The sequence below is a fragment of the Camelus dromedarius genome, chromosome 23 (assembly GCF_036321535.1).
Source record: "Camelus dromedarius isolate mCamDro1 chromosome 23, mCamDro1.pat, whole genome shotgun sequence".
In the NCBI taxonomy this organism is placed as follows: Eukaryota; Metazoa; Chordata; class Mammalia; order Artiodactyla; family Camelidae; genus Camelus; species Camelus dromedarius.
The window spans coordinates 28,979,803-28,997,209 of NC_087458.1; the positions used below are offsets into that span (position 1 = coordinate 28,979,803).

The window sequence follows — 17,407 nt, forward strand, 5'->3', positions numbered from 1 at the left end:
GAAAATTGTTGAGAAGGAGAGTATTTCCTTTACCGTCTTATGTTCAGTGACTGGGAACCTGCAAATTAAATTGACTAAAGCAGATTACTGTGAGAAAAAAATTACGTATGAATACATGCAGGAGCTCACAAAGCAATGTGATTTGAAGGGGTGGCTAGAAGTGGGGGCTTAAATACAATTTAATACGTGACAGGAAAAGGAGAAAGGCATTTTCTGAAAAACAAATGACTTCTTGGTGAAAGGGGAGAGAAATTGCACTTATGGTAGAACAAGTGACATTTAGGAAAGAGAAATAATGCCTTAGGAGAATGTACGGGAGAGATGACAGGTTTGTGACAACGTCCGTTTGCGTCTGGTGCTCGGAACTTGTCTCTGATTTTAAGACTGTTTCCAAAAAGTAAGTAAATAAATAAGAGAAAATGAAAAACCTGAGGCAGATTTCATTTCTCCATGAGGAAACATCTGTGAATCAGTGTTTAAGGTAACATGCAGAAAGTTTGATGGCACTGTAACAATTGTTGTGATCCATCAGAACATTGAAACAGCCACAGCAGATCCAAACGCTGTCCGTCTAAATCTTTAGGTCTATAGACAGTGATTAACACTGGAAAATTCAAAAAAGCTACCAATCAACACTGCCCAATAATAATGACAAGTTTGGCGGGTGGTTGGGTGCTGTTTAAACAGCTGGCATCCATGCTCAGTTTGAGTATATAATACTCCAAAGTGCTGGGTTTTATTCCCAAAATCTGCTTAAAAGTCAATGAGATGCAGAGAAACGTGGTTTAAAATACTACATCAATTTTAATCATGCACATATAATACAAAAATATTTTCCTTTAATAAACATTGCCAGTATCTTACTTAACAGGAAATAACTAAAATGTTAGGCAAACAGCCCAGCAGGTAAAATGTTTACTATTTATCTTGTAGATTGTACACTTTTTCTTCAAAATCTCCACATATTCTTGACATGCTTTCGAAACCAGATCTTCTCTTAGACTTGATTCATCCATCGAGCCTACAAGAGAGTCTGTAGGACTCAGACTGAAGTTCAGTAGTAGCTGGAAAGAAAATGAAAGAATTAGATTCTCTACTTAAAATACTTCATAGGTAACTAAATGTCAGTTTATTTTTTAAGAAAAGCTGAGACTCTTCTAAGTTTTAAGAAGAATGAAAAATACCTACATACGATTACAACACAAAACACAAGGTTACTACTCTAGACTTTGCCCAAGGCTGCACGTTGAATTAACTGCCCTTGTGGCTAAGGATCAGAGCGCCTGGTTTTCTCACTCTTCATTCATTTACTCAGCAACCATGTGCTAAGTCACTGTGACAAGCACTGGAACCACAAGATGAAGATGACAGAGTCCACCCTGAAAGATCTTGTACCATAAACTGGAAAAACAGATGAACAGGCAGTTTCGGTACAGAGACATAAATACCATGACAGGTATAAAAGAGGGCACAGTTGGAACACTCAGAAGGGACGTCCAGCTTTGTGTCAATACTGTCCCCTCTTTGGTGGCTGTGATGTGTAAGCAGATACCTGAAGGAGGAGGAGAAAGTGTGGGAGGGAGAGGCAAGAAGCAAACACACAGAGCAGAGGCAGGAAGGGCGCCCGCGGAGCTGGACGCAGTCTGCCCAGCCGCTGGAGCACAGGGGCAGAGCAGGGGAGGAAAGAGATACGGCTGAAGACTTTGGCAAGAGCCAGATCGATGTGGGTGTTTTTCTTCCAAGCTAAGGAATTTGGGATTTTTCCTGAGGGTAAAAGTTTAACCAGTGACAAAGTGACAGGAAATTTAATTGTCATCCACCAGGTGACAGCTACATGAACTGAGATTGCTTGAGTCTGGGTTTTTGGCCTCAGTCACTACCAGAAACTCGAGAAGCTGATGACCTCCATGCTTTCTGAGAACAGGTCCGTGTGCAGGTGACAGGCCCACGGGGAGAGCAGGAGAGGAAGGGCACAGCCAGAAACAGAGAGAGAACACAGACTTCTTGAGATTTCTTTTAAAGCTGTGGATCACGATGAATAAATGAGGAATAAGTATATTTGTATCATTCTGAACGAAATTGTGCTTTCACAGTTTTCATTAGCTACATGTAAGAGAAAAATTTAACATAGTATCTGTTATTCAAACAATAGAAAGAGGTGCCATTTACTGTTTACAGTGTATTTTGGAAATCAACGTCTAAATTTAATTCTGAAATGTTGGCAACATACCTTCCTTTAATTCTCTAGCTATATTATTCATCACCTTCTTCTGCATCTGAAATAAGTCAAGTATTATTTTTAATGTTTAAGTTAAACAAGACACACTATCATAGGAATGACAGCTAGCTTATGAAATGTGGCCTTTAAATAATACTTTTAGAGGCTTGACTTAACTTGGGGATTGCTTAAATAGAAAAATAATCACATGAATAAAATAAAATAAATTCCTACTTACTTTGATTTTAGATAATAGAGAACATATATCTGTAAGGCTATTTAGATTCCCCTGATGAAAATCACAGTAAACACTGCCCTGTCGGATACACATAATCTCAGAGGGCGAAGCCCGATCTTATTGGCACAAAGAGTTTCAACAATTCAAGTCATGTTTCACACTGAATGCAATACTCTGCAGTTCTTAGAAAAACTGCCCTTTGTAAAAGTTTAGCTTTTTTAACTTTAATGGATTTTTTCTTAAAATGAACTTTCCATTCCTGCACTTCTAGAAAACTAAAAATTTAAGGTCTGTTCTATGCTAATGTTTTTAGCACAGAATTGTAGATACATAAAATGAAGAAAGGAGTTCTGTTATAATGTCAAGTGAAAATTCTACTGGCAAACAAGTTAAGCAAATGTATTTTGCTCTCTGTAGATGACTAAAATATTTATGTCAGAAAACCTGCTTGAAGAAAAGAAAAGGAGAGGCTAGCGCCAGTTTTCAAAGTTGGTTTCTGATTCACAACTTCCTAGGAGTTAGAAACAAGGAAAACAGTACCTAACTCTTTAACTGTAACTTTGTTTCCATTCTAGAGAGTAGGGCCAATTTTTGAAACTTGACTTAATTAGTTACATATTTAATTACAAAATGTTTGGGGACACTTCAAACTACAAGTGTCCCCATCTAGAGTGTTCTTTTAAAAATCTTTCTTATAAAAGTCACCCGCTCACTAAACAGGGTCTAAAATAGTACACCAGACATAATAAACACTGTGGTGATAACAGCGACACGAGAGCCAAGGCTTCTGTAAATGTTAGGTGCAAAGGCAAAATTTGGGGCTACCGTTTGCCAGTATTTTCAGAGACTGTTTTCCGTAACACTGTCTGACAAGAGCATTCTAGAGAGGCCTATGCCATCAACAATGTGACAACAGTGCCAGGCAGGTCCTGTGAAGTGAAAAACACTTAGCAGATGAAGGGAGATGCCTTGACTGAAATAATTTCATATAACCATTAATAAACACTATGCAAAATGTAGATCACACTTTTACATGAGTTGAATGTAAAATTACTATCTTTTCCTCTGCAAAGCTATTTTTCTAAACACGTACTTCTGGGACCTTTATGTTTATTTCTAGGTGAGGACCCCCATGTCCAGATGGTGGAAGTGGTCTGAAGTCCAACATTAATAAGGAGAAGTCACCTGCAGTTTTACTTACTTTTCCATTTAACAAAAACACAGAAAGGTGAGAAAATTATACACAGGAAGACAATGTATCAGCCAGTTTCAATTCTAATGATTTTTAATTAGGAGGATTCTCTCATAACTGGCAGTTTGCAGATTATGTCCCATAGAAATGGAAGGTCCCACTGGAGACACTGCAGGATTGAGGTCAAAACTGAGGTCACAGGCTGGGAGATAATGCTGCCCTCTCTTTCAGAGATCAATTTGATAAAAAGACACTTGCCACACACATACACACACGTTCATTTCTGAAGTGAATATATTTTCAGATTATTGATACTTTTAAGTTAAAACTTGGTATCATTCTTATTTTAAATGTTATAGAAATAAGTACAATTCCAGAAATGTAATAAAATCAAGTCATTTAACCACTCTGATTCATCATCCTGTTGTAAATACGTTAATGAAGGAAATGACACTTGTCAGTTTTTAACTATTAAATACATGTATTTTGCTGCAGAGAAAAGAAATGAGAAAGAATTTGTTGATCAAGGAGCTAAAAAATTAAGTACAGAGAAAAAAGTGAATGAAAGAAAAAGAACTGGAAGAAGTTGAGTGATTGGCTTTCAAAAGATAACGTGCTTCCTCATTTGTCCATTCAGACAAAATGAAATGAGGGCAGGAGGGAGTCCACAGAGCAAAGAACTGATACCAGAAACAAGGTCACTAAACTCTGTCTCTGCCTTATGAGAAGTGAGCTTAACTACTGCGATAGTTTGATTAGAATTAAAATTCAGAGTGGAGGTGCCCTGCCTTGGAAGCCTACTTTTAAAAGAAACGTGATCAGATTGTGCTGAGATGCAGTGCTGTGTCATGTAGAAACTTAAAGTCTTAGGAATATTAACCGTTTTAGCTCTGGTGCACTGGTATAATCCCATTTAGAAAAAGGGCTGCTAAACTGAATGGACATTTGAGGAATTTAAAAATTACTTAAATAAATCATTAGAAAGTGTTTGAAAGTGTCAGTAATACACCAAAAGTCCAAAATCAGTGAGTGTAAAATTTAGTCTTCCTATTTAAAATAGATTTGAAGGGCATTTATTAACTATCGTGGCCATGCTTCATGTTAGGCACACCAATACTTAAGAACCCTTGAACATAAAAAAATCTTTAAAACAGAGAATTTTTGTCTGTTATAATATTGTCTGGAATCAATTTTTAAGTTTTCAGTTCTCAGAAAAACATTCTATGTGCAAGAAAATCTGACAGTGATGTATATGCTCAGGCTAATTTTAATTTTTTGTATTTTGTAGTAATATAATCAAATAACACAACTGAGTAAAACTGTAAAATTGCTTCTGACATGTAGGACAAAACATCCCAGAAATAAACTAGAATGTGAAATCTGAGGGTAAAAATTAGCAAAACAGATATGGGGTCCATCTGTTACCACTACAACGATGTCAAGGGACAAGGCTATACTTCATGCAGCAGTAAGAGAGGCAATAAACCCAAGTGTTATGAACTGGAAAAAACTTGCTTCAACCACCAGCACGACTAAAATCACAGACTTAGGGCAATACTTCTGTCAAGTTAGAAAAAAATGCTGAGTAAGCTGGAACTTCACAGTAGGAACAGTCCAAAATGTTGAAACCTTGCAAATAAAGGAGAATGTTAAAGTCAATCCCAATGCCATTTTAAACATTTTGCTTTCTAGAACCATAGCTGAAAAGCTGTGGAAGTCTGTTGTTTTGTTAAGCCCCATGCAAAAACCCATCCCTTCCTGTCATTTTAAACAGTATGTTCACACCTCTCATAGCATTACTTTATGTTTTCCCAGCAGAAATAATTACATCCCTAGCAATTCCAGGAGGCACCTTCTTTCTCTAAGTCTAAGAAATCTGTAAACAGTAAGTGTACAATAGCTCCTGTGAGGTGCCTTGTAGTGTTGAGGAAGCCAAGTCTCTGCACCTGGACAGAGTGGGGCTTGTTAACCTCCCTGCTAAATCTAGCATGATTCAGCCCCACAGAACTACGTGTACCTTGGAACTACAACACTGAGTATAAAATAAATTATTTTCCAGTGTATCTAGAAGTACTAAAGAATAGACAACTCTTTCCTCCAAAAACATTAAAGGAAACAACTGTCCTCAGGAAATCTCTCTTGCATTGCTTTTGCACTCACACTCTTCCACCATCATCCTTTAAAGTGACACACTGGCGATTTTTTGGTGACAACTAATGAAAACATTTCCAGTTTGCATCATGCTTAGCCACTGACAGAAGTTTTAGCCATGCATTTTTTTTTTAACACCACGCAGTCCGGTTCCATGACTCTGAAGCACTTAGACTTAATTTACCCACAACACTGTCTACGAAACCTGAGCTTTTTTCTTCTTTATTATGACATGAAGCCAAATGAGAAAAAACAGGTTGAGACCTCACTTAACAAGGGTCCGTGCTACCCTTCTCTGCATCAAGAAGATCATGAAAACACCATCAAACCATAAACCAACGAGCACCGATTTCAATGGCTATTTTAACAATGATACACAATGAAAACTGGTTGTAATTTAAAGACTCCCTATCGTTGCCACCTCGATATTCCTACAGGTGAGGGCAAGACAGAGACATAAGTGAACTTCATTTTAAAAATTTAAGTATTTGCTATACTTGACTACATATTTAGAAATGTTCTACAATTGCTCAGTAAAACATTTTATAACAATTAAAATAACTGCTATAAGTAAAATAGCAATTAAGGATGTACTCTTACAGAAGAAAATGATAAAAATTTTAAACTTATAAACAGAACTTAAATGTTTTTAGTGTTACAAGTTTACTGAATTCATAAAAAGAATTTATCTTGGATTCCTTTAAATAAAAAACATCCATATGTAGTTAAGTATCTCGATGCTAATCATTTACTTATGCTTAGGGGTAGAAAAACTGGGGTGCAGCAAAACTTGAAAATGACTATGAACCAATGCCAAACCGAAATCAATCAGAAACTAAGCCAAACATTGGAAAGTGTATCTCTAGTTATTAGGCAATAATACTTAATTTCTAAAATAGAATTTAAAATGGAGCTTTTTAAGAAATTTAAAATTTGTCAGTTTAGTTGCATTTATTGAATAAAGTTAATGACAGGTATCTCTTGAAAATTACAAGTCCAGGGACTTTAAAAATAAAATTTCTGCCTCCTTTATTAGCACAATTAATTATGGCTTTTACTTAGTATGCATAAGTCAAATAAACAACTCAGAATTTCATCAAATTAAAAACAAGAATTATATCAGAAATCTGAAACCCAAGGGAAAAAAGATAACATAACTAACCCTGAACAAGTGACCACTCATGCTAGTTGAAGGGTCTGAAAAGTTCCTGAAGTTCCTTCTTTGAGTTAAGACTCCTTTCGGGCTCCACGCTAGTACTAGAACTTTCAGCAGAAGGTGGTCCGTCAACAGGCCTTTCAGGAACAGAGCCAAGGAGGGAGCTCTGGTGCTGCTGAAGCTCAGTGCTCACCGCTGCCAGCCTCTCATTAGCCCTGCGAGGGTGGCAAAGCACACATTCCATTCATTTCATTTTCTTCCTAAGTGATGTGTATTTCTAAAGTTGCTATAATAGTAAACAGATTCTCCCATTAAACTGTTTTGACACCAAAAATACATCAGCGCAGACCTACTGTAAACAATTACAGTCTAAAACTGTCCTAAAGAAGGATGTATGTGCCTGGGGGGGCCCTTAACTAACAAGTACTTCAGAGTGGGGGGAGTCAGAGATGGAGACGCCCCCACAGAGGATCCCCGCTGCCTTCTGCACTGGCTGCATCTAGACATACTCACCCTTAGTAAACCAGTTTAGAAAAAAAAAAATAAAACATCCCTCAAAGCCATTTTCAAGCATTTGCTTTCACCCCCCTTGTATACACATTCCACTCACTACCTGGGAGACATTAAGCACGTGGCACTGAGGAACAGTTTAGAGCCACCACCTCTGGGGGGCACCAGGCGGCAGAGTCATTGGTGGGAAAGAACTCCGACAGCACCAGGGGCAATTTCAAGTGTCCCCCAATGTCACAAAGCTCACTTTGTTACTTCGCTTTTACCAGAGGCCTACATCAGCACCTGTTTTCCATAACCAAAAAAAACTCAAGCGGATTTTCACTTTTATATATAAAAAAAAAAAAGCAAAAAGCCAGAATAGCACTGGGTGCTTGTTTTAGCCCGAGCCATCAGAGGGGCAGTGAGCACCCCGAGCAGCGAGAGGGGCCCCACCGAGCTCCTTCCCCAGAACCACACTCAGTGTCCCGGCGTCATGCCGCCACGGCTTTGGACTGTGTCTGTGAGCGCCTGTGCTTTATGCATATTTATTTTGTGCACCCACCAGCAAGACGTGTCCTAAGGTAACTGCCCCTTTGCTTTACACCGACAACTTTCATAGGAACGCTCTCCTCTCGGATAGCGGGGACACCTGTAGCTTGTAACACTGTTACTCAGGCACCAGAGGTGGGACCTGCCCTTTCTGTCTTCCACACACCCCCACGGGCAGGCCACCATATGCTTTTTAGCCACTTTGTGAACCACTATTCTGCCCTTCACCCCTATGTGAATTTCCCCCTATTCCCCAAGCATGCCTTTATGTAGTGGAGACAAACTCAGAAGGACACAGTACTTCGCCTCAGGGTGCCCACGAGCGGTGACACCAAATACTACAATCAAAAAAGTAAATTCACCAAACACCAGCATGGGGACCCTTGGGTTTAAGTTGTACTCTTCCAAAACACAGTTAATTCTAAACTCATTAACATTTCTATTTATGGGAATTCCAGCTAGAAATTTTGTGATAATATGGCTGTCTAAACTACAAAGTTTGCAAAGCCCCTAGTTTAAAGACTAGATCAGGTTAAATATATGCAAATATAAAACATAAAGTCATGTAAAAGCAACAAAAGGCAGCGAGATGCAAACTGCCCTGGACTGACATTTTAAAGGAGAGTTCATTTACTAACACCATGTCCCAAAATTGCACTATCTAGTCAGCTTTCACTTGCTACTCACCTCATGAACCTGGCTCAATAAGAATGGTGCCTTAGAGGCAAATTAACGACCTAAATTATTTTCTATAATTCTATGTTTTGACTTACGAGTTTAGTTGACTTTCCAATGACATTCTATTTTCTAGCTCTTCCAGGTACAGTTGTCTATATTTTTCCAATTCCCTTTCATTAGAATCAAACTGAAAAGTTTTACTTTTCAGTTCAGTTTCTGGATTTTTAACTCTGTGTTCCATTTGACTTACTGAAGCACGTTTATACTCTCTTAACAAGTTTTCTTGAGAAACTGCTTGTGCCTACAGCGAATTAAAAGGACACAATTTTAAAAATAATTATAACCTGAGTAATTACAGTATATTTGTTCCCTTTGGCTTTGAGTCAATGATTCAGAAAGCAATTTTAAGTGTGAAAAAAAAGCTGAGCGTTAAAATACTTATCATCAATGTCAAGTGAATTAAATCTGAATTATGAAATTAAAGTTGAATCACTCTTATATTAGTACTCATGTAATGTGATAGTTCAAAGAATAATAGGATCAATCTGAACTTTTAAAAATTGAACAATACAACGTAGGAGTAATCCAAGAGTGTGGTACAGTATTTAAATCGCAATATATTCTTTTCCTCCTAGTGGTCTTGATTTACACCAATTGGTCTTAAAAATGATTCTCTAGTGAGAGTTGTTCTGAAAGATCAATTTAGTGATAGTAATGACGGAAACTGAATTATTTAAAGGGAGTAACAAATGAGGCCCTCCTTCCAGAAATCTACAAAACAAACTGCTACATGGGAAGTAGAGGAAACACATAAAATGTACACATCAGAACTGTAATTCTCAGCGAAGTGACTTAGAGCACGTTACAGATCAATGCTTCACCTGTAAAAATTGGCTGAGTTCTTTCAGTTTTTCTTCTACATCCTGTCTTGCTCGCTCTTCAGTCTTCCATTTGTACTGCACGACTTGACTGAGTTCTTTCAGTTTTTCTACTACATCCCATCTTGCTCGCTCTTCAGTCTCCCATTTGTACTGCTCTACTGGACTGCGTTCCACTGCGTTCATTTTTAGGTGATGTCTGAGTTTTACTACTTCTTCCAACTTCTTTTTCTCCTCCTCTAGTGTTTCCGATTTCTTTTGCAATTCTTTCATAGATAATAACTCCTTTAGAAAAAGTTGAGTTTCTGCACTCAGATGGAGAAGTACTGAAGATGTAGATTTCACTTTTGCTGGAAGATCAGCATTCTGCATGAAGATAAAATTGTTTGGTAATGAGGTTAGAGACTGAGAACAGCCTAACACTAACCCAGCATCAAAGGTTGAAATAAATTCAGTTACAATAAAATGGTATCTGCCTTGTGGAATGGAGAAACTCAAATTACTCAGAAAATCAAGAAAAAAGTTCAAACCACCAAGAGTCACAAAAATATACTGTTCACTGTCATCACCTTTGTTATACATTTGTACTTGAGTTTACACTCATTTTTCTGTAATTGATTCATGTCTTTCCTACATAAAATGACTATAAGGCACCTCTGAGTAGAAAGTCTCTTACCCCTTCCTCCCCCAAGTCTTAACTCTCCATGATTTTTGAAGTTTTAGGAAGATCATATTGAGTTACTTAGGGCTGAATTAATAAATGCCTCCCAAAACAAGACTTTGAAAAAACGACTGCAATTAATACATCTTACAAATATTGATTCTTATGCCATAAGCCTTTCTCTGAACTACAAATATTTTATGCTAGTTTGAATTGCATTCCAAGGAGCAATGAATGATTCGCAGGGTTAAGGAGAAATCCATCTCCTAGTGTAGTGGTTTAGTAAGGTGATCCATACATGTTTCTAAACAAACAGCCTTAATTCTTGTAATCCTTTGTGGCTCTCCACAAAACAAGAGAACATCATCAACAAAAATAAACAAAAAAAATTTGCTGGAATTTCAGTGACACTGACTTGGGAAGAACTACATTCCTTCAGATAGAAGGATTATTTGGTAAGGCAAGGCAGGCAGATGTGGTGGTTGTAAAACATCTCTACAAGTTCTCTGACTCTTCACCTATGAAATTCCCTCCCGTGAATTATGTACTGGCCTCAGTCAACTGGTTTTTAGGGGACAGAGTGTGGGGACCCTGCTGTGTGATTTCTAAGGCTAAATAGCTTCTGACTTTCACTCTGTAGGGATGCTCACCCTTAGAACCCAGCCACCACGTTGTGAAGCCCAGGCCACCTACTGAGTCCTTGTACACGCAGCTGTCCCAGCTGATGACCCCAGGGAATGTCCTTAACCAAAGCCAGCTCCAACTTCCAGATATGTGCATGAACAAGCTTTTAGATTATTCTAGTGCCCACTTGATGCCAAGTGGAGAAGAAATGAGCTGGCTCCACTGAGCCTTGTCTAAACACAGATTTGTGAACCAAGCAAATGCTGTTTTGAGTCACTAGGTTTTCAGGCAGTTTGTTATATAAATTGTTAGCAATAAATAACTAGCACAGATACTGATATTAAAAATGAGTAACAGCCATTAAAAAAGAACCCAAAATGTGACGATGCCTTTGAACCTGGAGGTAGGTGAAACCTGAACAGATGTAGAGAAGAGTAAGAGTGAAAACCCAAAGTGTCCCCGAGACTGAGTGGAAGCCTGAGGGCCCTTGAAGGGCTGAGGGTGACGGCTTCTAGGCCAGGGAAGAAAATGACACTGAAACCGGAGGCAATGGGACTCTTGCTACCAAACAGCTGAAAGTAAAACTGATGAGAGAGATAAGCTAAAACAAACAAAAAGATTATTAAATATAAAGGAACCAGGATTCACTGGGTTCAAATATCTGTATCCCATTTAAAGCATCTCCACATGCCCAACTGTCACATAATGGGTAAGCAGATAAATGGCTTCCGGGCTAAGATCAAATCTAGGCTGCTGCCAGGAAAACAATCTAAAGATGAAGCCAAAACTTTGTTAAGACCTTGGAAAGATTTAAGGTGCTGCCTCAAATTCCTTTAAAGATCTTAAAAGCATAAGAATTTCAAAGGCATGGTCCCACAACAGCTTCACAGGAAGCCCAAGGTGAAGAGTTTATCTCAAAAAGACATGAGAGCAGCTTTTCCAATGGCATGAACCCCAATAAAATTCACAGGAAACTCAAGGTTTTAAAGAGAACTGTGGTAGCAAAAACACTGCTTGCTAGGTTGGACTGAAAAAGACAAAGACAGTGCAAAATAGGAAGAGGCCTTTGGGTTTTTCTTAGAAGGTCTACGAGGAGGAAGCTGGCTTGAGAGAACTACTCAGCTGCAAACACAGGTCACTGTTCGTGAAAGGGACAGAACAAAGAGCTCAGAGAGGGCAGCGAAGGAGAACCCCTCCCAGGGTTAGGACTAAGTCCTTATCAAAGAGCTAGCAGCATCAGGCTGCATTTCAGAACTGCTATGGACCAGTGTGCCTCCCATCTTCCATCTGTGAGTGAGTCCTTAGCAGTTCAGCAGAATGTCGGGTGTGTGGCGGTAAATAACCCATGTCTCCTTATCCTCAAGCCCCAGCACTGAAAGGAGTGTACCCAAGGGGCTGTACTCCAGAAACCGTGCCCAGGAACCTCAGCCCCATCTGGCCCTGATGAAGATGGGAAAGTAAGACCCTGGACTGGAGCCTGAGCCTAACACCACAGCGACCAAGACCTGCTCGGGGACTGAGTCGGGTAAGTGGATTTCTTGTATGGAAGCAGTAAGAAAACATTGCGGCTACTGAGTAGATTATGCTGGTTTTTGAATGTCTCCATAAATTTTCAAAATTAATTCCATAAAAAAGGTAGAATGGGGGCCAACCTTAAGTGCCCTGCTCCTAATGAACAGAAAACGGTGAAAGGGGCACCGAGTGAACTGCAGGGCAGGTTTGAAAAGGCAGTTCAGCTTCTGCCTCGCTCTTAACCCTGGAACCCAGTCTCAGGTGGGCACGCTCAGGCCACAAAGACAGCTTAGGTGTTCCAGGGGAGGTGGTCCACCTGCCCGCCCCACCAAAGCCACAGCCCACCACCATCAACCATCAGACATCAATGGATGAAACTTCAAGTGATTTCAGCCCCCCGCCTTCGAGCTGCCCCACCTGAAGCTGAGAGGAATAAAGGCCAGCTGTCTTGGCCACACTTTTCCTAAGTGTAGATTGTGAACAAAATAAATGCTTATTTAAGCCACTGAACTTTGGGGATTTTGTTAGGCAAAAACAGATGAACAGAAAAGTGGATGAAAAACGATAGTAAGAAATGTAACTTGAATATAGAAATTGGTCTCCTATAAACTGGAATATAACAAATGTTGAGATTAACTTATTAATGACAAAATGCTGATGAGAAGCAGCAGATAACTGAAAGAAAGACCTAAGAACTAGTGAGAAGGAAGGTACTTCAGAGTTCCCACCAATTACAGTTTCTTACACATAGGCATGTATTTCACAGTTTCCCCTCAGCTTTGAGGATAAGGAAGACTGGTAAGCAAGGGGACACAGGATTTGAAGTCTAATAACTGAAAAACAACTAGAAATAGTTTACCAAAATCAGCCTTTTTACCTCATTTCAATTAACTGAACTTCTAAGAGACAGGCAGCTTTGAGAATTTATTAATCTAGCACTCACTCTTCATTTTCCTTTCCTCAGAGAGAAAATAAAATATTATGGAACCATAAATGTAGTGTCCTTTGGCAGTATTTAAATTAAATACAACTTTTCCTTTACCTGACTTCAAAGCTGGTTGGTAAGGGAAGGTAAGACTGTCTCAGCTTTATGTTGTAGCACAATGCTTCTCCATATCACACAAATTGGCTTTGAACTTTTGAAATTCAAGTTACTAATCTGTTATCTGTTTCTGATAAACTGATTGAATATTATCTAATTTTTAACAGCTGTACTCTTGAAAAATTTTCCTTGGATGGGATGAAATATTTATTTCATTAATTATGCATTAAGCTATAGAATACAGCTAGGCATCTCTCTTTTTAAGTAAAAGGAGGTAGACACAGGGAGCTGAGAATACAGGATCTACACCAAGAACAAGATTGGCACCAGTGTTACACACAAGAACCAAGCCAAAAGAGGACCTCATCGTGAACTGCAAGATGATGGATTAGAGAGATTTCCAAAGAGGAAGGTTGAATTAATCTTTTCCAGGCTTAATCTTTTGCCTCTAGATAGTGAAATCTATGGATGAGTCTATGAATTATAATGAGTGCAACATAATGAAGTATATTGCAGACTGAGTCAGCAGATCCCATGACCATGATTTGATGGAAACTGGAGTGAAGTGGGAGGCACTGGGTGAGAAACTAAAGGTTTGAATGGGGGGGAGGAATGGACTTTATATTTGCAAGCCTACTTTCTGTCACAGAGTCAGCAAGGCATAAGCTGGCCACAGACCCCTTCAGGAAGCAGCAGATCTCCACAGAAGTAGAGTTACAGACATTCCACGACACTGACTTTTTATTACCATGTAAAAAAAACTGATACTATGCAAGATGACTCGGAAAGAGTTCTCATAACATCTGACTTGGAACTGGCATAGGATAGATATAGATCAATGCATCACCACTGAGAATCTAAAAGAAACCCTCATTTACGGTCATTTGATTTTCAATACGAGTGTCAAATAACTGAATGAGACAATAATAGTCTTTTTAACAAATGGTACTGGGACAATTGGATATCTACATGCAAAAGAACAAAATTCGACCTCTACCTCATACAATACATATAAAATTAACTAAAAATGAAAGAGCTAAAACTACAAAATTCTTAGAAGAAAAGACAGATGTGTCTTCATGACTGGATCTGGCACTTGTTTCTTAGGTAGGACAGTAAAAGACAGAAATAGGTTAACTGAACTTCATCAATATTAAAAACTTCTACTCTTCAAAAGACACCATCAAGAAGGTAAGAAGGCAAGCTCCTGAATAGAAAATACTTGAAAATCCTACAACTGATCAAAGACTTGCACCCAGGATACAAAAAGAACTCTTACAATTCAATCATAAAAAGACAATCCAATTTTAAAATGGGCAAAAACCTGGACAGGCCTTCAAAGAAGATACACAAATGGATAAGCACATGAAAAGATTCCCAACATTCTCAGTCATCAGAAAAATGCAAATCAAAACCATAATGAGATGCCAGTTCACACCCATCAGGAGAGCTAATCACCAGTGTTGACAGGAATGCATAGAAATTGGGAGAATTATACACTTTGGATAAAAATGTTAAATGGTGCAGCCAATCTGGAAAACAGTATGGCAGTTCCTCAAAACGTTAAACAGACTTACCGTATGACCCATACGACAGCATTTCCATCCTTAAGTCTATTCCCCAAAGAAATGAAACATGTTTACACCAAAACTTGGACAGAAATGTTCGCAGCAGCATTATTAACAACAGGCAAAAAGCAGAGGCAACCCAAAGGCCCATCAGCTGATAAATGGATAAATGGTTTAGCCCCACAACCGAGTAACGTTTGACAATAAACAGAAATGGAAATACTGACAAGCTCTGTAACATGGATGAACCTTGAAGACGTTTTGTCAAATGAAAAAAGCTAACCATGAAGGACCACACAGCATGTGATTCCACTCATGTGAAACACCCAGAACAGGCACATCTATAGAGATAGAAGTCAGCCTGGTGGCTGCCGGGGGCTGAGGGGGACAGGGGGCTGGGGGTGACGGCCAAGGGATGCAGGCTTTCTTTTTAAGGTGATGGGAATGTTCTAAAATTGATTGTGGTGACAGCTGCACATCTCTGAATATACTAGGAGATACTAACTATGCATCCTAAATGGGTGAATTATATAATACGTGATTTTTTTTTTTTTTTGGTGGAGGGAAGTAATTAGGTTTTACTTCTTTATTTTTAGAGGAGGTACAGGGGATTGAACCCAGGACCTTGTGTACGCTAAGCATGCACTCAACCACTTGAGTTATGCAATCCCCCCTATAATATGTGAATTATATCTCAATAAAGTTAAAAAAAATCCAAAGGCAGGATCTAGACAATTTTCTTAATTGTCTATTTTGGGTGTACATTCATGGTCTGAACTTCTCCATGCTTTGACAACATGTCTAAAATGAAGAGAAAATGAAGGCAATGTCTAACTTCAACTGGTTTGTATGACCTTTCTGCAGAAGGTATTCTGAAATCCATGAAATAAATACACACAGATTCTATATCCATTCACAAAAGTGAAGATGCGACATGACAATTTTCTGGAACATGGCATGAAACATTATCGTCTGATTTTATCTAGCTTGCCTCGTGGTGAGAGATCACTACAAAATACTGTTTAATAGGAAAAAAATTTAATTTCTGTGAGGAAAGATGTATAATTTTCAACTTCTCTAAGGGTAAATGTTATAAGAAAAAATATATAAAGAAATGGTAGACTGAAAGTCAAAGTTTAAGAAACAAGTGCATTATAAAGATAATAAAAGTGTAATTATAATGAAGATACAAAAGAAAGCTGTCCCTGAAAAGCTAGTGTCCTGCAACACTGCACTGCACACTCACGGCCGACGTGCTAGATTTCACACGTACTGGGTTCGCAGTTTGATGTGACCTCCTCTCTGACTCCTGCTTCTCATTTTCTGAGTTAGTGTGATGATGTGCTCTCACCTCCAGGGAAGCTTCCAACATGGACACTTTCTTTCGGGTGTCAGTCAGCTCTTGCTGAAGCTGTCTCATACAGGCCTAAAAAGATAACTCTGTTACTGATTTTTAAGTCAGCTTATCATTAAGTTACATTAATAATATATAACTGCAACATATGGACTTTGAGAACTATCCCCACAGACATCAATTCACCTTCTTTTCCTCACAGGCACACATTCCTGCTTACTGAATTTCATTAAAGACACAGAAGGCGTGACCCTCCTGCCTTATTGACAGTAAGTTAACTTAGACAATGGATGCAGCCCCACCAGCGATTCCCTGCCCCTCCCAGGAAATGGCCAAGCTTTACCCCCACTGAAGTCTCAAACAAAAATGGGTGTGTGGGTGGGATGAGTGGTGGTAAATTCCACACTGTGGAACACTCTCCCTCTTTCTCACTAGAGGCTTAAGTTCAGAGATCTTCACATATTCAATCTGGTGTTTAAATCCTTTCAATAGACTCCCATCTCACAATAAAAATGAGGTTATTCCAATGGCCTTTGGGGACCCACGACAACCTGGCCTCCCCTGCCTCCTGGACTGCAGTTCCTACAGCTCCCTCCACCCCTCCCACTCACTCCCTTCCTGCCACTCAGGACTCTTGGCTGCTCCTCCTCAGTCTGAAAATGGGACTCCAGTGCCAAACTCGTACATCACAGAGCGCCCCAGTTCCTCTGTACTGGACAAACTTAGATCCAAATGACAGTAACTTAGCCTTGAAATGAGAATTGTGAGCAAACTATTTGAAAAAATGTTCAAAGTAAATTATAAATAGAACAGGGGAGACTAAGTCAAACAGTTTTGCTAAAATTTACATTTGTCTCAAATTATGACTGAATGAAAAGTAGATGCCTTTAAGGAGTGGAGAGGTCATAACAATACATAATTTGAGATGGAAATATTTCTAAATTTAATTCCAATTGACATGAATACAAATAAAATTATATCAACTAAAAACATATGAAAAGCTACTGAACGAAAAGTACTGCAAGATACAGCGTTTACACATCAGTTCATCTGGGAAATCTGGATTTGACTGTCAAGGTAATCCACACAATTGA

At 38.9% G+C, this 17,407-nt stretch overlaps 1 protein-coding gene across 1 annotated transcript in view; it reads right to left on the reverse strand.

The window, feature by feature from the left end:
• Positions 1-823: 823 nt before the first annotated feature.
• Positions 824-17,407, reverse strand: part of LOC105104839 (ankyrin repeat domain-containing protein 26) — a 48,080-nt gene continuing 31,496 nt past the window's right edge. The window contains 4 exon segments of the mRNA XM_064478086.1: positions 824-1,064; positions 2,231-2,276; positions 9,556-9,918; positions 16,233-16,385. Coding sequence (XP_064334156.1) covers positions 1,009-1,064; positions 2,231-2,276; positions 9,556-9,918; positions 16,233-16,385 — 618 coding nt within the window. The 3' untranslated portion in view covers positions 824-1,008.